The sequence below is a fragment of the Saccopteryx leptura genome, chromosome 12 (genome assembly GCF_036850995.1).
Source record: "Saccopteryx leptura isolate mSacLep1 chromosome 12, mSacLep1_pri_phased_curated, whole genome shotgun sequence".
NCBI lineage: Eukaryota > Metazoa > Chordata > Mammalia > Chiroptera > Emballonuridae > Saccopteryx > Saccopteryx leptura.
Window position 1 is genome coordinate 44,487,761 of NC_089514.1, and position 23,855 is coordinate 44,511,615.

General features: G+C 37.4%; 1 protein-coding gene across 1 annotated transcript in view; it reads left to right on the top strand.

Moving 5' to 3' along the window:
• Positions 1-23,855, top strand: part of FBXL13 (F-box and leucine rich repeat protein 13) — a 273,369-nt gene that overhangs the window by 234,356 nt on the left and 15,158 nt on the right. Inside the window, exon 18 of the mRNA XM_066353904.1 lies at positions 4,718-4,801. Coding sequence (XP_066210001.1) covers positions 4,718-4,801 — 84 coding nt within the window. The remainder of the gene's footprint in view (positions 1-4,717; positions 4,802-23,855) is intronic.

Here is a 23,855-nt window from a genome sequence, read left to right on the forward strand (position 1 = left end):
CTCAAACCAGATGAGCCTGTGCCCAAGCTGGCAACCTCAGGGTCTCAAACCTGGGTCCTCTGCATTCTAGTCTGACGCTCTATCCACTGTGCCACCGCCTGGTCAGGCTCTACTGAATCTATGTACTCTAATTGATCAATGTCATCCCATTAAAATTGATTGTCTAAATAAAAAAAAAGATAAAAGAATAAAGAAAAACTTATTTTCCAGCAAACATTAGCAAACAATGGCCCTTCCCAAAGGCAGTCCACAATCTACAGTCTGCCGCCCTGAGGGCGAGCACCTGCAGCCTTGCATACACACACTTTGCCAATCAGGCAAAGTACAAGCAAGCAAGACTAACACACTTGTTTGCCCAACAGTATGCAAATTGGTGCAGTCACTATGGAAAACAGTATGAAGAGTCCACAAAAAACTAAACATAGTACTACCATATGACCCAGCAATTCCACTTCTGGGTTTTAGTTGAAGAAAGTGAAAATTGATTTGAAAATATATACACATCCCTATGCTCATTGCACCATAGCCAAGATTTGGAAGTAACCTAAGTGTCTGTCGAGAAATGAATGGATAAAGATGTGGTATATATATACAATGGAATATTACACAGCAATAAAAAAATAAAATCTTGGCATTTGGGACAACATGGATGGACCAGTAGGCATTATGCTAAGTGAAATAAGTCACACAGACTAAGATAAATACCATATGGTTTCACTTATGTGCGGAATCTAAAAGACAAACAAACAAAAACCAAAAACAGACTCATAGAAATAGAGCTCAAACTGATAGTACCCAGAAGGGTGTGGGGAATGGGGATGGAGGAAAAAAATAAAGAAGAATATATTCAATGATACTTTGATTAGTTTGCACAGTAACTGATGATTATGACTTAGTGTGGTAATCAGATTGTAAGGTGTATGAATGTCAAATCACTAGATTGCACCTGGAAACTAAAATTATATTATATATAAACTATACTTAAATCTTTTAAATGTTTTCTTAAATTAAGGACTGAAAAGGATAATCTATTTTTTAAAGTAAAAATAAAAAGCTTTTACACTGAAAAAGAAGTGGGCTAGTGATGAATGTTAATCTGTCCACAGGCTTTTCTATAAAGATATGTTTCCCCTCTTCCAGCAATTAAGTATAATAAAACCACCTTAAGATTTTTATATTTTTAGGTGAGACATAAATAAGAATTTATTGTAAAGCAGATTCATTAGCCACATGAAATGTTTTCAAAATAAAGTTGTAAGTTTAAGGGTCTTTTAGATTTGTTTATAACATTTACCTGAAAACAAGTGGCAAGATAAGTTTTCTGGCTCTGGGTACTGTGACACTTTTTGCAAAACATGATATAGAGACAACCTGAAAGTTTTATTTAATAAGGTGACCAACTTTTTTACAATGAAAAGGAGGATAAAAATAAATTGAAGAAAACAATATCATAAATAAAAGAAACATTTTATTCATTGCAACAATAATATACTATAATATGATAAATGAATAATAAAAACATTTGTAATATTTTGTATTGTAATTATGCTTACATGCCTATTAATTTTTAATAATTGTAAGAAAATAGTATTCATTTAGATAATATATAATAAATGAGTACTTTTCCATTGAATGAATGTTTTTTGTCAATGTATCATTTTGTAACAATATATTGGAAATATCTGAACAAGAAATATCCTTCATATTGAATTTTATGGCAAGTGCTGCAACAAGAGTATCAGAATTCAATCTTGATTTCTCACTTGTCCAAAAATCATTAGCAACTGAAAAAACTCTTTCAACTGCTAATTAGTTCCAGGGCATTAGCTCCAGGGCAGCATACTGTAAATTGAACAAGAATAAATAAATTTTCACATGGAGTATGTTCATTTTTGAAATGGCTGAATATTTCCACCCATCTTTTATCAATTTCAAAGTGTTTGTTTTTTCCATTGTATCAATTTTTCAGAATTTAAATATACTTTCAGTCTTCTAATTTCTTCAAAGAGACAATTGTCATCTATTTTGATGTCTGGCATTTCTTTAGATAAAAACTCAAGACAAGGCCCTGGCTGGTTGGCTCAGTGGTAGAGCGTCGGCCTGGCGTGCGGGGGACCCGGGTTCGATTCCCGGCCAGGGCACATAGGAGAGGCGCCCATTTGCTTCTCCACCCCCACCCCCTCCTTCCTCTCTGTCTCTCTCTTCCCCTCCCGCAGCCAAGGCTCCATTGGAGCAAAGATGGCCCGGGCGCTGGGGATGGCTCCTTGGCCTCTGCCCCAGGCGCTAGAGTGGCTCTGGTCGCGGCAGAGTGACCCCCTGGAGGGGCAGAGCATCGCCCTCTGGTGGGCGTGCCGGGTGGATCCCGGTCGGGCGCATGCGGGAGTCTGTCTGACTGTCTCTCCCCGTTTCCAGCTTCAGAAAAATCAAAAAAAAAAAAAAAACAACTCAAGACAAGATTCAATATCTGTTCAATATACTTGCGATGAAGTAAAAAAACACCATTGAAAACTGTTATTTCCCATGATGTTTGTTTCACACTTCTTTGATAAAGTTTTCTGTTATGCCAGATTTGATTCCTCTAAGTCTGACAATTTTCTTTTTATAATTAAAGGAAGAAATTTTTCTTCAAAACGAGATTTATATTGAAGGATAAAATCATTCAAAATAAGACTAACTTCTGTAGCTGAAATGTGTTCACCTCAATCTTTTGAATAGTTTTGTGAAAAAATAGATGATTGATTATGTACAAAATACATTAATATCTTAGATATTTTATTATTGAAAAATGATTCCAGGATTTTAGGACATGTGTCTAAACTTAAAAAATAGAAATGGAGAGGCTATAGAACAGTCTATAGCAGATGTTAGAGCAAGCCATCTAACTTTTGAATATCCTAAAAGTGTTTTGTATTCAACATTTGCTTCTTCACAAAATTGTTTTAAAGTAGGTAAAATGACTAAAATACAAATAAATTGTAGTTATTATTACTTCTACATAAATTGGCATGGTACATGACACTGTGTTGATTGCATTTGACAAAATATGTGCATTACAACCTATTCCTAGTGTTTTCTTTTGGAGTAACTCTTGTAATTTTACAGACACATTATTCACCCCTTTGCATCTTCACCCACCAAAATTTGTATTTGTATTATCAGCCGTTAATGCAACAACTTTGGGTTTCAAATTGTTTCCATTTATTACTCTCTATAGATGGTTTGACAAAATTTCAGAAGTTTCACCCTCAATGGATTCTAAATTTAAAATTTTTACTTGAATGCCCTTGGTAACATTAAAATATCTTACTATTATTGGATACAATTTAATTTCATTATGATTTGATGCATCAGATAAAATCATTACAAATACTGCAGTTTCCAAGTCCTCTGTATTTTGTCACAGTAATTTTTAAATACTGGTTTCAAAATAGCCTCACATTTTGTCCTGGCACATGAAAATTTTGCATTGTGAAAATTTTTCAATAATTTAGTTGTACAATCCATACTACGAAAACTTTGAGTGTGCATTATGGTTTGAAATGCAAATATTCCCTCCATTGTAGCCAACTGTTTTTCATCTTCAGAATAATTTGAAGTTTCAAAAAAACTTGTTACTTTACAACTGGAAGCTGATGCATCTAATGATGCTTATGTTTGTTGGTGGTCAGTTGTTTGGTTATTGCTGCTCTGCCCCCAACTGCAATAGAAAAGTCTCCACTGCAATTATTGCAGAAAACAATGGTATCCTCCTTTGATATGAGAAATGGAAATTCCTTTTTCAACTTATCGTTGAAATGGTGTTTTCTCTTTTTTTTTATTTTTCCATCCCTTAAATGAAATTAAAAATTAAAAATAAAATATAGAGCTACATAAATGATGCAAGCACATTAGGAACTGAAAACGTTACATCATGGTAGGAAAATTTTCCGGAAGCTAAATTAACAAAACTAAATAGCAAACATAACCACTAATTTGAAGTGATATTTGGGTGTATTTATCATTTTCTAATTAAAAAATGTCTGTTTTATGCAACTACTTAATCAAAATGCATTATTATGGTTTGAGGTTTTATTTCCACTTTAAAACTCAAATTTTGGGAAAATACTTGTAAATAAAATTATACTTATTTGGAAATTATTAAATAATGAATTAATAAAATGTGAATTGTGCTTACCTGTCTATTATTGAATATTCATTGAGAAAGAAATAATCATGAGTCTACAATGTCGTGTGCTGTGTGGTGTTTCAGTAAGAAGTACACAAAGCCATTTGTGCGCTCGGTATATCGTGTGCTCTCTCAAGGTCTCCCGTGCGGAGTGCATGCGTCTCATAATCGTGTCTCGCTGCACTGTACTGACCCTTGATGAGCTGTCATGTCAAATACAATAACATCACGTCACACGCAGAGAATCGACTCTGCATCGATTAAATATGGACATGTACAGATCAGTCTTCCAATATCAAAAAGGAGGACGTGTAGGAGGACTCTTTTCAAACGAGGACGGAATTTACAAAGGAAGGACTGTCCTCCCTAAAGGAGGACGATTGGTCACCTTATATTAATGATGTTGCTCAACCTAAGTGACTTTATTATTTGTTAAGTGTAAAGAAATGTTAAGACAAAAGCTAATTTTTTTGTATAAATGCTGTTATTTTATTGGAAATATGCTTTTAAACTAAATTATAATCTAAAATAATTTTTGTTAAATATTTTTAGGGTTTGATTATGCTTTCCAAACATAGAAAATTAAAGGAACTTTCTGTATCTGAGTGTTGTAAAATCACTGATGATGGAATTCAGGTAAGATAATTAAGTTATTTTGATAAAGAATTAAGATTAAAAATTAAGCACAAATTAAATAAACTTTGTAGGACACAGTAGAGTGTGTTGAAAATGTAACACTATGTAGGTCAGGGGTCCCCAAACTACGGCCTGCGGGCCACATGCGGCCCCCTGAGGCCATTTATCCGGCCCCCGCCGCACTTCCGGAAGGGGCATCTCTTTCATTGGTGGTCAGTGAGAGGAGCACATTGACCATCTCATTAGCCAAAAGCAGGCCCATAGTTCCCATTGAAATACTGGTCAGTTTGTTGATTTAAATTTACTTGTTCTTCATTTTAAATATTGTATTTGTTCCTGTTTTGTTTTTTTACTTTAAAATAAGATATGTGCAGTGTGCATAGAGATTTGTTCATAGTTTTTTTTATAGTCCAGCCCTCCAACGGTCTGAGGGACAGTGAACTGGCCCCCTGTGTAAAAAGTTTGGGGACCCCTGATGTAGGTGATCCTGGTTGAGACAAGATCTCTGCAGCCCAGGGCAATGGAGAGGACTTGTTTTCTCCCCGTCCCTCTCCACTCTCCCTTCCCACTGTCAGACTGGAGGATGACTAGGTAGATATTGTACTTGGAGAATGATGAAATGCAGTATGGTAAAAGTACAGTTATATAAACAGGTATTCTGCACATAGAAATGTTATATAGTATAACCATGACAATTGAGAGAGTTTGAAAAATTATACTAGGTACTTAACAATTAGGAACTCGAGTTATTCAAACAATGGAGGTAGCATACTTTACCAGAATAGGAAACATGAGATAAGTAATTGAATAGGATAAATGATTACATGTTCAATTGGTACTTTAAGAACTCATGAGGAAGGTAACTTTCCTAGGCCTTTCCACGAGGGATATATAGGAAGTTATAAAGTAGTTATTGTGAACAAGGCACAATGACATTAAGCATCTCAATGTGCTGTTGAGATAGAAAAACCAGAATCATATGTCATACACATATTGAACTAAGATAAAATCTGGTTACCTATTAGTAAACCATGGAAGGTAACAATTTTGGGGGTTTCTTTTCTTTTGTTTTGTTTATTAAATGAGAAGCTGGGAGGCAGAGTGAGATTCACCCAGCAAGCCCCCTTCCAGGCGATGCTCTGCCCATTTGGGCCACTGCTCTGTTGCTTGGCAGCTGAGCTATTTTAGCACCTGAGGTGAGGCCATGGATCTATCCTTAGCGCCCAGGGCTAACTTTGCTAGAACCATTCAAACCATGGCTGCAGGAGGGGAAGAGAAAGAGATGGGGTGGGGGAGGGAGGGATGGAGAAGCAGATGGGTATTTCTCCTGTGTGCCCTGACTGGGAATCAAACCCAGGACTTCCACACGCCAGGCCAACACTCTACCACTGAGCCAACCAGCCAGGGCTAGAAGGTAACTTTTTAAAAGGGAACAAATAACCTTGGAATGGATAAACTGTTAAACACATTGAAAACTCCATGTGAAGTTTCCTGAATTCAAAATTTCTACTACTTATGAAAACCTGGGTTAAACTAGAAAAAAAAATTTTTTTTAATGAAAGATACTTACTTAAAGGGATTTATCCTGCAAGTGGAAGGATAACAAGTGAGAGTGACAAACCCACGGGCATGACGAACTTGAAGCTGTCTTCCGTGAGTTTGAAACGGACTGTACAAGAAGTTCTAACGTGACTAATAAGAAAGTATTAAAATATTATACAAACTGGTGGGCTTTAGATGGTGCCAGGGTGAATGGTGCTGTAGACGTTAGTATAAAATTCTACAGTTTTACAAAAATGGAGAGTAGAAATGGAAGGCTGCTGCTCTAAATGGTTGATTGACAATATGGCTTAGTGAGGAAAAATTGTTTTAAAATTATTTTTCCTATATTTCATTGCGCCTGCACAATGTAATTGTACTTAAGAGGAGGATATAACACCATAAAGAAATCTTCAAGGGTCATTAGTGTCAAGCAATGTCAATTTCTCCCACATTCAGACCCAAGGCACTAAGGTTCTAAGGTTCCTAAGAAATGTTTACTAGTATGTTTAATTGCATAAATAATTAAAAATAACAAACACTGTCCCTCAAAAGGAAGACCACAGAGAGGTCAACAACTCCCAGATAGGCCAAGATTGTAACTCTATAATAATAAAAAGGGTTACAAAACATTTAGATTCATGTATCCTACTAAGGAGAAGAAGCCAAAAGTTTCCTCTAAGGTTAAACCATGACTTAGCTATTGCAGTTCATTTAAGGGTTAAACATATGTTTACACAAAATTTTATCCATGAATATGATTTAATCAAGTTTCAAAGGGTCTTTTACAAGGTGATAGAGGGAAAGGTACTGAAATAAAACAGTGAAGTATTAATATTTCTAATATTGAACTATATTTCTTATATTGTAATCAATTACATTTGACCAATAACTTGAATCACTCAGAAGTTTTGAAATCTACTGTGGTGATGACATGGCCTCTTACCATCCATCACTTATTAACTTTTAAAATGACCCTTGGGATAAGAGAGTGCTGATCAAAGTCTGAGGTTGAGTATCAGGAAGCCAGCACTTCCTGCCATTTCTCTTTGAGTCTATGGGTTCCGGGCATTTTTTAAAAATTCAGTGATGGCCCTGGTCGGTTGGCTCAGTGGTAGAGCGTTGGCCTGGCGTGCAGAGGTCCCGGGTTTTAGATGAAAGCATTTATCCATATGCTAACTATATGATCATACTTTGAGTTTGGCATAGCATTAAAAATGTAATCATTTAAAAATTGGTGTATATTTATTTTCAGTGATCTAAAAGAGAAAAAATGGGGGAATATAGGATCACAGAAATATAGAATTACTGAATTATTAGTTGCATAAGATCGCTGTTCTATTCAAGTCCACAAAAAATTTCTCTCTCTTATCATTCCTCTTTTTTCTGATTTTGAAGTGTGTGTGAATTTGTGTGTGTGTGCATGTGGTGGCTATTGTCCAGTTTTACCTCTTCCAAGGTTCATATTTCGCAGATGTGGTAATCCCTCTCCTCTGTGCCTCTACAGCCCAATTACTAAGTCCCAAAAGAAACAAGACAACGGAGGGGGGAAGGAGACAGTGACACATAAGTCAACTCCACAATTCTTCATCTGGATTTACAAGGGAGGGAAAAGGGGTAAAATGAGGTGATTAAACTGAGATGTTTGGATTATTCACAATTTATCAGGAATTCTTTTTTCTAGTGTATGACATTGAAAACTGTCCCTGGCTGGGTAGCTCAGTTGGTTAGGTCATAGTCTGGATACCCCAAGATTGTGGGTTTGATCCCCAGTCAGGGCACATATAAGAATCAACCAGTGAATGCATAGTTAAATGGAACACCAAATCTTTCTCTCTCTCACTTGCTAAAATCAATCAATCAATAAAAATTTTTAAAAAGACATTGAAAACTTATATTCTACATAATGATTTAATGAGACAAATGAAGATATAAACATTTTTATCCTGGTTAGGTTTTGCAAGAGTCACAAACATAATAAGAATAAAAAAGTTACCTCATTTTAGTGTTTTACTAAAAACCACAACACATGCAGATTGAGTGTGTGGAGTCTCAGTATTGACTTTTTAGGATCTGGTTTTAATTACTTTCTTCAAGTTTAGTTTTTCTCTGAGAACATTAGACATTCAATGATTATGTGAAACTAAAATTATTTGGTGCTCTTGAAAGACTCACATTTTGGAAGAGATGCTTGATAAAGTCATAACTGAGCATTTCTCAGAAACCTTTTCCTGGAACAGTTCATAAATTTAGTTAAGTAACACAGTGGTCCCCAAGGCCCGAGAGAAAAAAAATAAATAACTTACATTATTTTCGTTTTATTTATATTTAGGTCTGAACGATGTTTTATTTTTTAAAAATGACCAGATTCCCTCTGTTACATCTGTCTAAGACTCACTCTTGATGCTTGTCTTGGTCACATGATACATTTATCTTTCCCACCCTAAAGGCCGGTCCGTGAAAATTTTTTTTTTTTTTTTTTTTTTCATTTTTCTGAAGCTGGAAACAGGGAGAGACAGTCAGACAGACTCCCGCATGCGCCCGACCGGGATCCACCCGGCACGCCCACCAGGGGCGAGACTCTGCCCACCAGGGGGCGATGCTCTGCCCATCCTGGGCGTCGCCATGTTGCGACCAGAGCCACTCTAGCGCCTGAGGCAGAGGCCACAGAGCCATCCCCAGCGCCCGGGCCATCTTTGCTCCAATAGAGCCTTGGCTGCAGGAGGGGAAGAGAGAGACAGAGAGGAAAGCGCGGCGGAGGGGTGGAGAAGCAAATGGGCGCTTCTCCTGTGTGCCCTAGCCGGGAATCGAACCCGGGTCCTCCGCACGCTAGGCCGACGCTCTACCGCTGAGCCAACCGGCCAGGGCAAAAAAATATTTTCTGACATTAAACTGGTCCATGGCCCAAAAAAGGTTGGGGACCACTGAAGTAACAGACTGTCAAGTTTGGCAAAATAACTGGTTTAACTGGGATATTACAATACAGACAAATTGGTAGTTCTGTCTTATTGTTTGGATAGAACCAATGGAATAAGCTCAATTATGGTTGCTTTTTATACTCCCTTAATCTAGTTTATATTTTTCATTCTCTTATTGGGGAATGAAGTACGCTATATACATTAATGTAATATTCATACATGTGAATATGCATATTTCTCTTTAGTCAGGTTATTTGTGAGTAAAAACCTTGCAGCCAAATTTTTTTATTATTATTTTAGTGTTGGTAAATTGAGGTAGTTAGCTAAGAAAGGGCATTAGAGCCTGACCAGGCGGTGGCGCAGTGGATAGAGCGTCGGACTAGGATGTGGAGGCCCCAGGTTCGAGACCCTGAGGTCACCAGCTTGAGCGTGAGCTCATCTGGTTTGAGCAAGGCTCACCAGCTTGAGCCCAAGGTTACTGGCTTGAGCAAGGGGTCACTTGGTCTGCTGTGGCCCTCTGGTCAAGGCACATATGAGAAAGCAATCAATGAACAACTAAGGAGCTGCAACGAAAAATTGATGTTTCTCATCTCTCTTCCTTCTTGTCTGTCTGTCCCTATCTGTCCCTCTCTCTGACTCTCTCTGTCTCTGCCACAAAAAAAAAAAAGAAAGAAAGAAAGAAAGAAAGAAAGGGCATTAGAGAGGAGAAAGTCAAGTCTAGCTGTGACCTACCACAAGGACTTATACATGTGTGTATGCAGTGAAAAATGCATATATGTGTTTACACAAAAATGTGTGTAAGCGATACCAATGTATAGTATGTGTGTAGATTAAATGTGTACACATTTTAGTATATATTAGGTAACATGGTTAAATGTAAATATATAAAAATGTATTATCTATATGTCTAGTATATGTGTTTAAATATATGTATACATTTTAGCATATGTCAGATTGCACACACATACCAATGTGTCTATATATTTATTATGCCCAAACTGTGTATAGAGATATTACAGGATTATAAATTTCTAGGCTAAGTCCAAATAAATGGTGGTTATTAGTCAATAATAAAAATAATAAAAATTAGTCATTAAAATTTTTTCTTTTTGTTTATACTTTAATTTTAAACATTAAGTATCCACGTAGATGACAAGGCTCCTTACCTATGGAAGTGTGTGAATTTGCTCTCTGATAGCAAAAGCAACGACATAATATTGGGAATTTTTATCTTGATTCTGCCTCTTACAAGGCCTCATAATTTTAAGCAATTCATTTAGCATCACATTTCACTGTTCCTGCTAAAGCAAGGTCAGCTTTCATTGTCATCTTTCAGTGAAGTTTCCCTCTGACAGCCAGACAGTTCTCAGTCTAGCTTAGTGAGCCATACCGTTGCTGTTACAGCCACTCAACTTCCCTTCTGTGGTATAAAAGCAGCGGCCGACAACATGTAAGCAAACGAGGGTAGCTGTGTCCCGGGAAAACTTGATGGGCGATAAAATTGGAATCTCAGATAATTTTCAAATATCAAAAAATATTATTCTTTTCATTCTTTTTCAAGTCATTTAAAAATGTAAGAACCATTCCTAGAGTGTGGGCCGTACAAAACCAGGGGACAGACCAGATTTGTCCATGTGTAAACACTTGGCAGTTTTCCAACATCTGCTCAAAAGCCTGACAGAACTTTCTCATTCTGTCAAGATGTATAACTTTGGGCAAATAGGTTTCCTTTTCTGGGTGTTACATTCCTCACTTGTAAAAATCAGTATAGTAAAAATAGAGTCTTTTTGTTGTGGCATTAAATGATATAAAATATGTAAGTAATTAGTATGGTTCCTAAACAAAGTAAGTGTGCAATGGATTTTACTGAGTACTATTTATCATTATTATATTTAATAATAATAACCATTAGTAAATAAAAATAAACATTTTCAGTATAGAAGTTTGATAATTTGTTTTACTTAGTTGAACACAGTCAGAAAACAAGTAATCTCAATAGCCACATTGCTCCTAATGGTAAGAAATTAGTTTAGAATATGCTTTTGGAAGAAATAATTTACTAATTTTTACTCCTATGAATGAACCAAAGAATTTTTAGAGGCACCTAAATTATAATTGACTAAGTAAATTTATGTATGTAAAAGCATTTAAAAATTTTATAACACTAAATAAATATTAATTGCTATTATTCTTTAAATTTGTACTGTATAACAATAAACAAGACAAAAAGAAAATAGATCATTGTTTTTATTGGGACTATGGTATTAAAGATATTTTCCAGCATGCTAGCTAATTTAATATAATACTTAGAATGTCGATATACACACAGACACTTAATAAACACTATTTGCTTATGGCGATTTACATGTGCCTGAAATCCCAGATAGGAGTGCTTTTCATCTTTATTCAGCCCGAGTCCATATCTACTTCTGTTCATCTCGTAACATTATGCTTCATGTTAGTGTTCTACAAATGTAGGCCTCTCTGCTTAAGCTCTCTCACCTCTGACCCATGTACATTTAAGACTGATCAAATCTTGGAGGAAGAGGCTCTAAAGGGCCAAAATGGGCAGATGGGACATTCCTTTTTGTATCCTGATTTTATATCCTACAACTTGGCTATAATTGCTTATTAGTTCAAGTTGGTGTTTTGCTTATTTGTTGTTGTTGATTCTTTGGGATTTTCTACATAATGACTTTGCCATCTACAGGCAAAAGCAGTTTTATTTCTTTCTTCCCAATCTGTACACCTTTATTTCTTTTTCTTGTATTGTGGCATTAGCTAGCAGTTCCAGTATGACGTTAGATAGGAGTAGCCATGTTCCCTTTCTTAGGGGGAAACACCTAGTTTCTCACCATTGAGTACAGTGTTAACTGTAGGTTTTGTGTAAGCATTCTTAATCAAGTTGAGAAAGTTCTCTTTTATTCCTAATTTGCTGAGTGTTTTTATTGTGAATGGGTATTGGATTTTGTGAAATGAAATTCTCCGTCTATTGATATGATATTATGATTTTGGGTTTTTAGTCTATTGATGTGATGGATTAGATCAATTCATTTTCAAATTTCGAACTAGCCTTGATACTTGAAATAAATACTTAGTCATGATGTATATAGTTCTTTTTATGTACTGTTGGATTTCATCTGCTAATATTTTGTTGAGATGTTTGCATCTGTGTTCATGAGAAATATTTGTCTTTCATGGTAATTTTCCTTTTTTGTGTCTGTATGTGGTTTTGATATTAGGGTAATGTTAATCTCATAAAATGGTAGGAAGTGTTTCCTTTGCCTCTATTTATTAGAACAGATTGTCAACAGCTGGTATCATTTCTCTCTTAAATGTTTTGTAGAATTCACCAGTGAAGTCATCTGCACCTGGTGCTTTATCTTTTAGAAGGTTATTGATTGTTGATTCAATTTATTTAATAGGTATAGGCCTAGTCAGATAATTTATTTCTTCTCGTGTGAGTTTTGGTAGATTTTTTTCTTTCAAAAACTTGGTCCATTTTATCAAATTTGTGGGCATAAATTTGCCTATAATATTTCCTTATTAGCCTATGTTATCAGTGGTAATGACCCCTCTTTAATTGCTGATATTAGTAATTTGTGTCTTCTCTTTTTCTCTTGGTTAGAATGGCTATGTTTATCAATTTTATTGATCCTTTTAAATAACCAGCTTTTGGTTTAGCTGATTTCCCCTATTGTTTTCCTACTTTCAGTTTCATTGATTTCTGCTCTCGTTTTTATTATTTCTTTTTTCTGCTTGCTCTGGACTTATTTTACTCTGCTTTCTCTAGTTTCCTTAGGGGGAAGCTCTGGTTACTGATTTTAGTTCTTTCTTCTTTTCTAGTATATATGTACTCAATGTTATAAATTTCCTTCTAAACACTGTTTTCATTTCATTCCATAAATTATTTATTTTCATTCAGTTCAAAACATTTTAAAATTTTTCTTGAGACTTCTTCTTTGACCCATGTGATATTTAACCTCTATATATTTTGGGATTTTCTAGCCATCTTTGTTACTGATTTCTGGTTACATTCCATTGTGCATGATTTCTAATCTCTTTGCTAACATGTTATTATACAGGAACATTATTCATGTAGAGGTGCAGTGTGGGCGTGGGGCATCCTATAGTCATATGATTTGATCTCAGTCTTTCAATGGGCCTGTGCCCTAGGACAGTGATCTTTACAAGTGATTTTCCACCCCTCTCCCCACCTTGTGCTACCCTTAGGGAAGAAAGGATGGTTAAAGGGGGCTGCAGCTGGGTGTTTCCCTTCCCCCTTCTAGACTGACTCTTGTGAAACCCATGTTGACTAGTTTCTGGTACAACAGTTTCCTTTGAGAGCAGGGATTGTTAATGAGAACAGATGCTTTGCAGGTATTTCAAGTGGTACTTTCCCACCGGGCAGGAAGCAGAAGGAGAACTCTCTCTCGATATTTTCACCCTGAGAACTCAGTGGACCTCCTGAAGGTAAAACTCACAAAAGGAGGGGACGTCCCCAAGGCCGGACTCCCAGGACTGTTTTTCTCGGGCTAGTTCACGCAGTCTCCTGCAGTTAGTTAGTTACCTTTCAAACATCCCTACTAACACTGGCTCCAGCTACCGGCTTCTGTCCTGTTAAGCTCGTTGGAAGTCCTCTGTGCTTGCCTGTCTCTCCAGTTTTCATGGCAGTTTGCTTGGTGACCTCAGTTATCTAACAGATCAAAGGAAAGTTGTTCCCTTTCAGTTTTCTCAGCTTTCTTCTTATTTTTAGGATGGAACTGGTAAGTTTCAAATTCTTGTGACAGACTTGAAACTGAAGGTCTAGAACATTACTTTTGCATCCATGGATTCTGGCTGAATCAGTAGCCTCCAAAAGGGATGACAAATGAAAAGTAGGCTCTGAGTCAGATGCTGGGAGACCGGGAATGAAGTCAGGAACTGGCAGGCTCAGGAGCCAAGAGCAGAGAGCTGGGCAGGTGGGCTGCCGTGTGGTGAGTGCTGCACCTTAGCGGTCATGAGCTTCCTCCCTTTGAGCTTTCTGCAGCGCAGGGGTGGAATTCAGCCGGATGGCAGGGTTCGGCAGAACCAATACCTAATTTTTTGTTGAGTTCAATGAACTGGTTGTTAAAATGGCACTTATGGCCCTGGCCGGTTGGCTCAGGCGTAGAGCATTGGCCCATTGTATGGCTGTCCCAGGTTTGTTTCTGGTCAGGGAACACAGGAAAAGCGCCCATCTGCTTCTCCACCCCTCCCTCTTCTCTCTCTCTCTCCCCCTTCCTGCAGCCATGGCTTGATTGGAGCGAGTTGGCCCTGAGTGCTGAGAATGGCTCCATGACCTCTGCCTCAGGTGCTAAGAAGACCTCAGTTGCTGAGCAACAGAGCAATACTCCAGATGGGCAGAGCATTGCCCCCTGGAGGGCTTGCCAGGTGGATCCTGTCATGGTGCATGTGGAAGCCTGTCTCTCTGCCTCCCCTCCTCTCACTGAATTAAAAAAAAAAAATGGCACTTATAATCAGTGTTCTCTCTAAGGTGGGCACCTGGACAGCTGCCCAATGTAGAAGTCACAAATTTACATTCCTTACTCTTTTTTAACATTCATCGGTGCAACAGCATATTGTAAGCGCCCTTAGCAATGTTCATTCCTTCCATAGGTGAAAAAACTTGAAAGTGAGGATGCCAATCAAGAAATAATATGGAAATATCTTAAATAAGTTTTATTGTTTTTTATCAGGTATTATTTAATACTTTTATTAATATTTTAAAACATAACATAATCTAGTTTTGTGTACCTCTTTTATTGTTCTTATTTGTTAGATAGATGAAATAATAAACTAACTTTTGGTATATCATTTTTTTATACTTAAAATGGTCATTAGAGCAGAGAACCAGTTGTTAAATTATATGAATCCCACTGCTGCGGAGTGCAGCCTGGTGCACTGGCTGTGCTTATATAGATGGGCCTGTGGCTGCCACAGGTCTCAGGTATTTTGGTCGTGTCCATTCAGAAAGATTCTTAAGCTTCCTCAGTACAACACTAGGATATTATCTGCAACCACTAAATTGGAAAAAATAGATGATTAAGTTCAATTTAGATTAATAACTCCATGCCTCAAGACAATATACAAACTGTTTCATTCAGATTAATTTTGTGAAAATGTGACATCTTGCTCAGTGATTTAAAACATTTGGACTTCCATGGCTGGGTAGCTCAGTTGATTAGAAGTTTTTCCTGATATGCCAAAGTTGCAGCTTTGATCTCTGGGCAGGGCACATACAAAAATCAGTCAAGAATGCATAAGTAAGCGAAACAACAAATTGATGTTTCTCTCTTTCTCCCTTGCCCTCTTTCTTTCTCCTTCCTCTCTCTCTAAAATAATAATAATAAAAAAGAAAACATTTGGACTGGACTTTCTATACAGTAGACACTGAAATAATCTGTTTTCTAAAAACCATATTCATTTTAAAAAAAGTTTTTAAATGATAAGTCTAGGTCTAGTGGGATAGGCAGACTTATAAACAGAAAATACAATAGCATTTGGTGACTGTTGACTAACATTAATTTAGCACCTACTATATGCCAGGCACTGTTCTAAGTATTTCCATGTATTAATTACCTACCTTATAAGGTAAGTACAGCTAGTGCTCGACTTACAACCACGACTGGTTCCAACAGACTGGTCGTAACACGATTTGGTCATAAGTTGAGTAGGCTATATGTACAGTACTGTGAAATGATGTTATAAAAATCTTTAAGTCATATTTTATCATAATTTTCTTTCATTATTGTTATATATCATAATTTTCTTTGTTCATTTTATGCCATTTGTATCATCTCTACACCATTTTGTTTCTTATTTTTACATTCATCAGGTTTAAGTAAAACACTGCATTACCAGTGCAACTGGTTTAATATTTGCAAAGACAATTTCCTCTTGGTAGACATCTTGGGAGGGGTTTGATGAAAAATATCCAAGACATAAAACACAAATTGCTGTACTGAGTCTGGGATAACAGTTGAAATGGTGCATGCAGAGATGGTAGTGCTGCTGGAAGCTGGTCTGCACTGTCGTACGCCCAGCTGGGCAACGCTTGCGCTGCCAGACATGGAGCAGTCGTGGCTAGCGATTGTGGTCGTAAAGTCAAATGGCTGTAAGTTGCATAGGTCGTAAGTCTATCAATATTTGTAGTACCTTTAGTTCCATTTTACAGAGAAGAAAACTGAGGTTCAAAGAGATTAAGAATCTTGCCCCAATTCATGAAACAAGTAAGCACATGAGACATTACATATGTCTAATTCCAGAGTCATTATGCTATAATAGAGGAGGCCATGGGAAAATTCAGTTGAGGTACTTAATCCAGCATGGGAATGCCAGGGAAAGCTTAACTGTTGGAAATGCACTTCAATAAAAAATGTGGAAGTTAGGTTGAAGGGCATAGGGGAGAGAGGACAGTCACCTAGATTGAAAGGAATATAAGTGAAGAGGACTTTGTTACCATCCAGGGCAGAGAGAATGGCTGTCTGAGCAAGGGCAGGAACAGTGAGGCTGAGGAGAGGAAATGGAATGGAGAATCTGAGGTAGCAAAATCCATGAAACTTGGTACTTTGAATGGATACAGGGGTGAAGACATGGTTAAGGATGACACATCTGACTTGGCTGTTTGGGAGTTTGTGTGCCTCATTCTCCAGCCCTTTTCCATGGCCAATTTGGACAGCCAGAGCTAGAAACAACCAAGTCCTCTTCAGCATTTTGGCATCTATGGTGGCACTTTCTCATCTTGTCGATGATTTCCTCTGTGCTTCCTCTAGGCTCTCTTCACTCCTCTAGTCTTATGAGTCGTTTAAGTTTCCCTCTCCCACTCTCTCCAAAGGCACATGGTAGCTGCAGGCAAGCGTGCAGGGCTCTCTGTATCCTAGTAATAAGAATGTATGCGTCCTGTGTTGTTTTATTTGTTCTTTCTGTAGATTTTATAGTTTTGGAAGGAGGGGAAGACTCAAATTTAGAGAATTGTCTTTGTTCTTCAAACCCGAACATGGCCTCCTCTTATCTTTTATTAAAAAGAAGTATCTCGAACAGATACGGATTTGTTTTTTAAAGCCCTGCAACCAGAATGCAGTGGGTATATTTATAACTCCGTAGAGAAATAAGAGGTATGCGGTGGTGATTCTGCCTCATCTACTCTCTTCTGTCTTTTCTGTCTAGCTTGTGGCTTATACTCTTCACAGCTGGTTTACTGATATCTTGCAAATGGCATCACTGATGAATTTTAAGAGCCCCGTTGTAGCTCAGATTAATGTCCTATTCTCTGATGATCACGAAGGTATCTGACAACTTTTGTTTTTGGGGTCTAAGCAGCAGAACAAAGGCTAGAACCTCCACTTCCCTTATTGTTCTCTTAGGAACCCCTCTTTGTTGAGACCTTCAGTCTTGTCTTTACTGCTTGGGCATGAGATAACAAGTTCCAGTTCTTTCATCGTCAGGCTGTTCTAACCTCTTTTTATTCATTCTCTTGGGTTACAAACTTTTCATTTTTCTATTTATTTGACCTTTAATTTCATAACAGATGTTGATTTACAAATAGAAAGGGAAGTAGAGAAGATGGATTAAGGAATAAGGGGCTGGGAAGGGTGGCTGTGTGGGGCAGACCAGGAGCCACTTCATAGTTGGGAAGACTGCAGAGCAAGGTCCACTGCTCTTCATTGGCTCTCAGCCTGACCCAGCACTGTTCAGTAAGTTACGTGGGTCTACAGATAAAGGTATTCTCCAGGCTGAGTCCAAACGAGGCCTGCAGGTTCAGGGGTCTCGGGCCTGTATCCTGGACTACCTGTGCTATAAAATGAAAATCCTTATAGTTAGTGTGGAGCATCTACATGGATACTCAGGTTGGAAAAGCCTGGGAGTACCCACCTCATTCAGCAACAGTCCTATCTGAGTCCTCTTCCCCGGGAATGGGCACTGGCCAACCTCGGGGCCTTTCTCTCTAGCATGTAAGAAGAGTTGGATTCATGTCTTGCCCTAGCATTCATGTTGGATTTATTTTTGCCTGAACAGCAAAAACTGGGTTACTCTCCAGGGACTCTTTTCTGATCTTAAACTCTTCCTCTGAATTATTAAACTTCTGACTAGTTATAAAATGTTGATTATGCAAGATTTTCATTAATCATTCTCATTAGTTGATGGACTCTACCTCCTAGTTCTTAAACAAAAGTGATTTTAGAGGCCTTGACACATGCTGATGTATAATGCCAAGGATGGATTAGATGTGTTGACTCCACATAGCAACAATTTAAAAAAAAACAACCAACATTAATTTCTATTTAGTTTCCAAGATTAAATCATTCAAGAATTGTCAAAGCATGAGATTTCAATAATTCCACCTCTTCTCCAGGGATAGTTAAAGCAACCAACATAAAATCCCTTTCCAAAATGGCCGTTGGGATAGTGCAAGCTCTGAAATGTACTGTAGGGGAGATGGGCCATCCAGACTTCCGGACACTTATCTCTCAGCCATACTGCTCAAGAAGGTTCTTTATTTTGCCCAATACTCCAGATTACTGTGAGGAATTGACTAAACAGTCTCTAATGAAGATCCCAGGTTCAGATAATTTTACAGAGTCTTCGTAGAGAGAACTAAGGAATCCCTCTGGTAGAATGAAGAAGTAGGTATCTGGTATCTTATGGAAAAAGCAACTCTCACAAAATGTGTAACAAGTGAGAGCTTTGTTACAGAAATCTGGGCTTCATAACTATTCGTGCCCAGAATGGTCTCCTAGAAATTTATAATAGATCAACATAAACTTAAGAGACCTAAGGTACATGGAAACAACTGAGAGTCACAGACTCCTACCAAGATACCTCAGTACTATATTTTCTTCAAAGGCTGTGAGCAAAAGAAATGTTTTCTATTCTCTGTTGTTTCTCATCCTAGTGTGTTTCCAATTGTAGAGACAATTCAATAGGATTAGAAATTTGCTAAACTTCAAAGGATTTGGGCTTTGACTGCTCGTCATTTTCTCACAGTCTGTAAGGGTCTGAGGGATGTTGGAGTCATGGGTACTGTGTTTTCTTGGCTGATAAACAGCTGACTCTAAGAAGATCGCACACCAGTCCTGGCTTCCTGCCCACTCTCGCTAGGGAGAGCCATTCTTGGACAACTGAATCACTGATGGACTCACAAAAGGAAAGTGCACATCTGTTATTCTCACGTTGAACATCCATAGAGAACTCTAAAGAGAATGTGCTAAAAGGAAGATAATCTTTCGGAGGCCTTTCCAACCTTTAAGTGTATCATATACAGTATAAGATAAAACTTGCCAAGTGTTAAATAAAACCTGTCAGATTGTTTGAAGGCAAAAATAAAAAGACAGGAATCATAGACATCAGAATCTCACTTTTGTGTAAGAGTATGAGTTTATGCTTCTTTTACTTCTTAAACCTACAATAAATGGCCAATATGTTTTTGATCTTCTGTGCAACACTCCTGGGCTTTGCTCACTGTGCCTTTCCTGACATGAACTGAGCTCCTGGGCACATCTCACAGGAGCTATGACTTCTCCGTGTTATGACTTCTAATAACCGTCTCTTATCAGATCCCAGTTCACTTTTGTGCACAACATTTCCTCACCCCAAAGCTTTCAGCATGTTAGAGGTGGTGAAGTAGTATTTCTCAGGCTTTAAACTACAGATGAGATTGCTGCAGGATCTCTCTGGTTCCCCTGTTGACAAAGGCCAGCACTTACTATGTCTGCCAAGTGCTTTTGGGGTCCACTGTTTTTCCTTCCAACTTCCAATATCTGTGAGACAGATAGACAGTTGTTTTCACTCGCATCTTTAGATGAGGAAACTTGAGGTTAGGTAACTTGCTCAAGGTCACAGCTGCAGCTCCTGATTCCAGGCCCTGTGCTCTTCTACTGGACAGGTAGCCTTCCCGGACAGCATCTTATTCCACACGGCCCCAAAGGCAAGAACAAAGCAGCACTGATGGCTCATGTACTCATTATTTCCTAGACATTCTTAAATGGAAGAGGTCACAAAAGGATGGTGTAACTTTGTCCTTAGAGTAAACGTATTGAGTTGCCATTTTCTTGGGAAAGAATGAGACAGAGAACAAGTGCTGTGGCTGGGTCTGCAAATAGAAGCCCATCAACTCTCTCAGGCTTATTAACAGAGCTTAAGAAACCGCCATGCACTTCTCATCCCAACGAGGTCCTTATAGGAATGCCATGTAATTCTACCACCGGACACCTGTTTTTTAACTTACCTTATAAAAATGGAAAATGTGGATCATGCCACAGGCCACAAGCAAATTCTTGATTTACCTTTGGGTAATCCAAACCCGAACATTTCCTTTGTGATAAACTTGAAAGTGTGAAATAGTTCTAGATTTTTTCCCCCAACAAATCTTAAATACAAAATATAATTCAAATATATTTTGTTGCATTTTTTTTCCTGGTTTTCTTTCCAATACACAGTCTCTTTCACTGCTTTCCCTTTTGTTCTTTAATTTTCCCATATTTGATGTCTTTTTATGTACTTGTCATGTTTTAATTTTTATTACATATTATATTTTTGAAATAATCTACTCATTTTTTATCAAATACCCAAGGTCTGTGCAACTAGTAAGTCATCTAAGTTTAATGATACCAAAGGTGTCCTGTTGATAGGTCTCTCCAGGAAAAGCATTTACTTTTGCATATAAATAAGAAAATCTATTGCAGTGTGACAGAAAATATTAGAACTTTTATTGAGATTTATTTTTATCTTACAAATTTTATTTCTATTTTTATATGGGTAGATGAAAAACAGGCTCTGTAATAAATGTGACTGCAAGTAAACTCCTAGGGTGATCTGATCATAAATTCCTAATTGGGCAGGTCATGGTGGGGAGTCAGACCCAAGGCCTGTAACTTCCTTAGTGAGATGTTTTTAAGCAAGTCCTGCCCATTGTTCTTGTGCACCTTTGAAATGCCGGAAGTAATGGCCCTTTCCAGACCCCTCAATGGCATCACCACCCTCAAGGGAGTACATAGTCTTGTTACCGATCCTGTACCTTACTGTACACCCTCATGTAATCTTCCTGACACCACTCCTTAGTCTAAAAAAACTGCAAAAATTCCGTCCTCTTGAGCATTAGAGATCTTGCTTCTTGGCAAGTTGTCAGTTTGGCTCAAATAAACTCATAAAAATTCTCTATAGATTTGGACATTTCTTACATCAACATATAACACTGGGGAACAAAACTTTTGCTGCATCCACAAAAACACTTGTGTTTACCTAATTCGAGTGTGCTGATCTCAAATCTGACACTAGTTTTTCTCCATAAGCTACAGATTTTTTGCAATTCAAGATTTTAGGTTTTCATCTTATTGTAAAATTTTCAACATTTAGTTTAACATAATGAAGTAGAATGTCTTCTTGGGCATCATCTTTGTGAAAATATAATAATTTATATAATGCAGTAAATACACTAATGCACAAAAAGATATGATTGCATAAGAATTTGTCTACAATTTCAAAATAGAACATATTAAAACACTTATTTTAATCACAAAATTTGTGCAAAACTTATTTAAATTCTATTCAGGCAAAAATTTGCGTTTGTACCTCTTACATTTGTGTACTTGTTGAGGACAATCTCGTCTGATGCTCTAGCAGTAGTCTGCACATCACTAACAGTTCCAAGATTTTCAGGAATCTTATCAAGGTGACTGTTCAGGAAGTGAATCTTAACGCTCATGTTATATCCAATGTCGTGGAAAGCCAACAGCATCCTTTGAACCAGAAGTTTATAGTTTTCTGCCTTTTTGTTGCCAAGGAAGTTCTTTGTAACTGCCACAAAAGACTGCCATGCTGCTTTCTCCTCCTTATTCATCTTCCTGGCAAATTCTTCGTCATGTATGAGGGTTTGAATTTGAGGTCCATTGAATACATCTGCTTTTATCTTCTCAAAAGACAAGACAGGAAAAGCAGAAATAATATGTTGAAAGCATTCACTTTCTCTATTCAAAGCCTGAACAAACTGCTTCATTAAGCCAAGTTTGATGTGAAGTGGGGAAAAATGATCCTGTCTCAATTAACTACAAGTTCATTCACAATATTTTGCATCCCTACTTCCAGAGCTTCATGTTTCGGCCACTCCTTCTGTGTCCAGTGTTTCTCTTGAGTGCGGCTGTCCCACAAACACAGAAAGCAAGGATACTTTGTGAAACCTCTCTGTTGTCCTAATAGGAAATTTACCATTTTAAGATCCACACAAATGATCCAGTTATGCTCCTCATACTTCAGAAAGTCGAGGACAATTTTTATGTTGTTATAATCTTCTCGCAGATGAGTTGAATAACCAATTGGAACCGCTGCATAAACATTACTGTTGTGTAGGAGAACACATTTCAGACTCCGTTTAGAGCTGTCAAGAAATAGCCACCATTCTGTTGGACTGTAAGTGGTAACACCTAGCTGGCTGAGAAGACTACTGATATCATGACAGTAAACAAAGTGTCTTTGGAAAAAAAGTCTGCAAAAAATTGTTCACGCTTCCTGAAATGGGATACTTTAGCTGACCGGTGAAGTACATTCTTTTCTTGAAGCCTGGAGGCTAATAACTCAGCTTCTTTCTTTGATAGGCCCAAATCCCTTACTAAGTCATTCAATTTGGGCTAAACTGCTGAGGGGTTAATGACTGCTTGGCATCAGAAAAAGACCTTTCAGATTCTACAACCATTTCCTCATGCATCTTATCAAAATACACTTGATCACCATGTTCACTTTCTTTGTCCTTAGAAGAAATAAAACCATTGAAAACTGGAACCGGGAGTGTCTCAGAGAGTGTGGGATAGGTCGTATTGCTGAAGGAATATTAGGATATGCGATCATATGCCATTTTTGCTTGCCGATGCCCTTTGTATGGGTCAGACAGAAATAACAGTCACTGCTGTGGTCCTTAGGTTCACGCCAAACCACGGGAATACCAAAAGGCATGCCTTTGCATTTTTCTTTTGTCCAGACATGAAGCATTTCCTCACAACTATGACACACAATATAAGGAGCCCAATTCTTATCTTGATTGCCAAGGAGAACTTGAAAATAGGCAATATATGCATGTGTCACAAATGATGAAATATTGTACCTTTGACGTTGAAGTGTGTAACAGCCACATACATAACAGAAGGTGTCAGGACTATTCTTACATTTATGCCTACTCGAAGAAGCCATGATTCAATCTTAAAACAAAATAAGAGGGTGTTTTTTATCAGATAATAATTTTTTACATTTAAAAACAACTACAATTATGTAAAAGTGATGTTTGTAAAACATTAATTTCCTTGTGGTTATGTTCAATCCAAGAGTCATTGCCCTTTAACTCCAATCTAAAAACCAATGCCTGCCATTAACTGTAATAAAAAGAAACTAAAATTGCATAAATACTAGAGCACGCACCAAAAAACGGATTTCAGATTTGGAATCAGTGATGCAGAAATATATAGAAAAAGTTCTAAAACCTCATGCAACAGAAAATGAAAAAAAAAAAAATGTTCCCCAGTGTAATTTTTAGGCTGTAATACATATTTTAAAAATTGCATGTCTATATAATTTACAAGTATTAATACATTAAT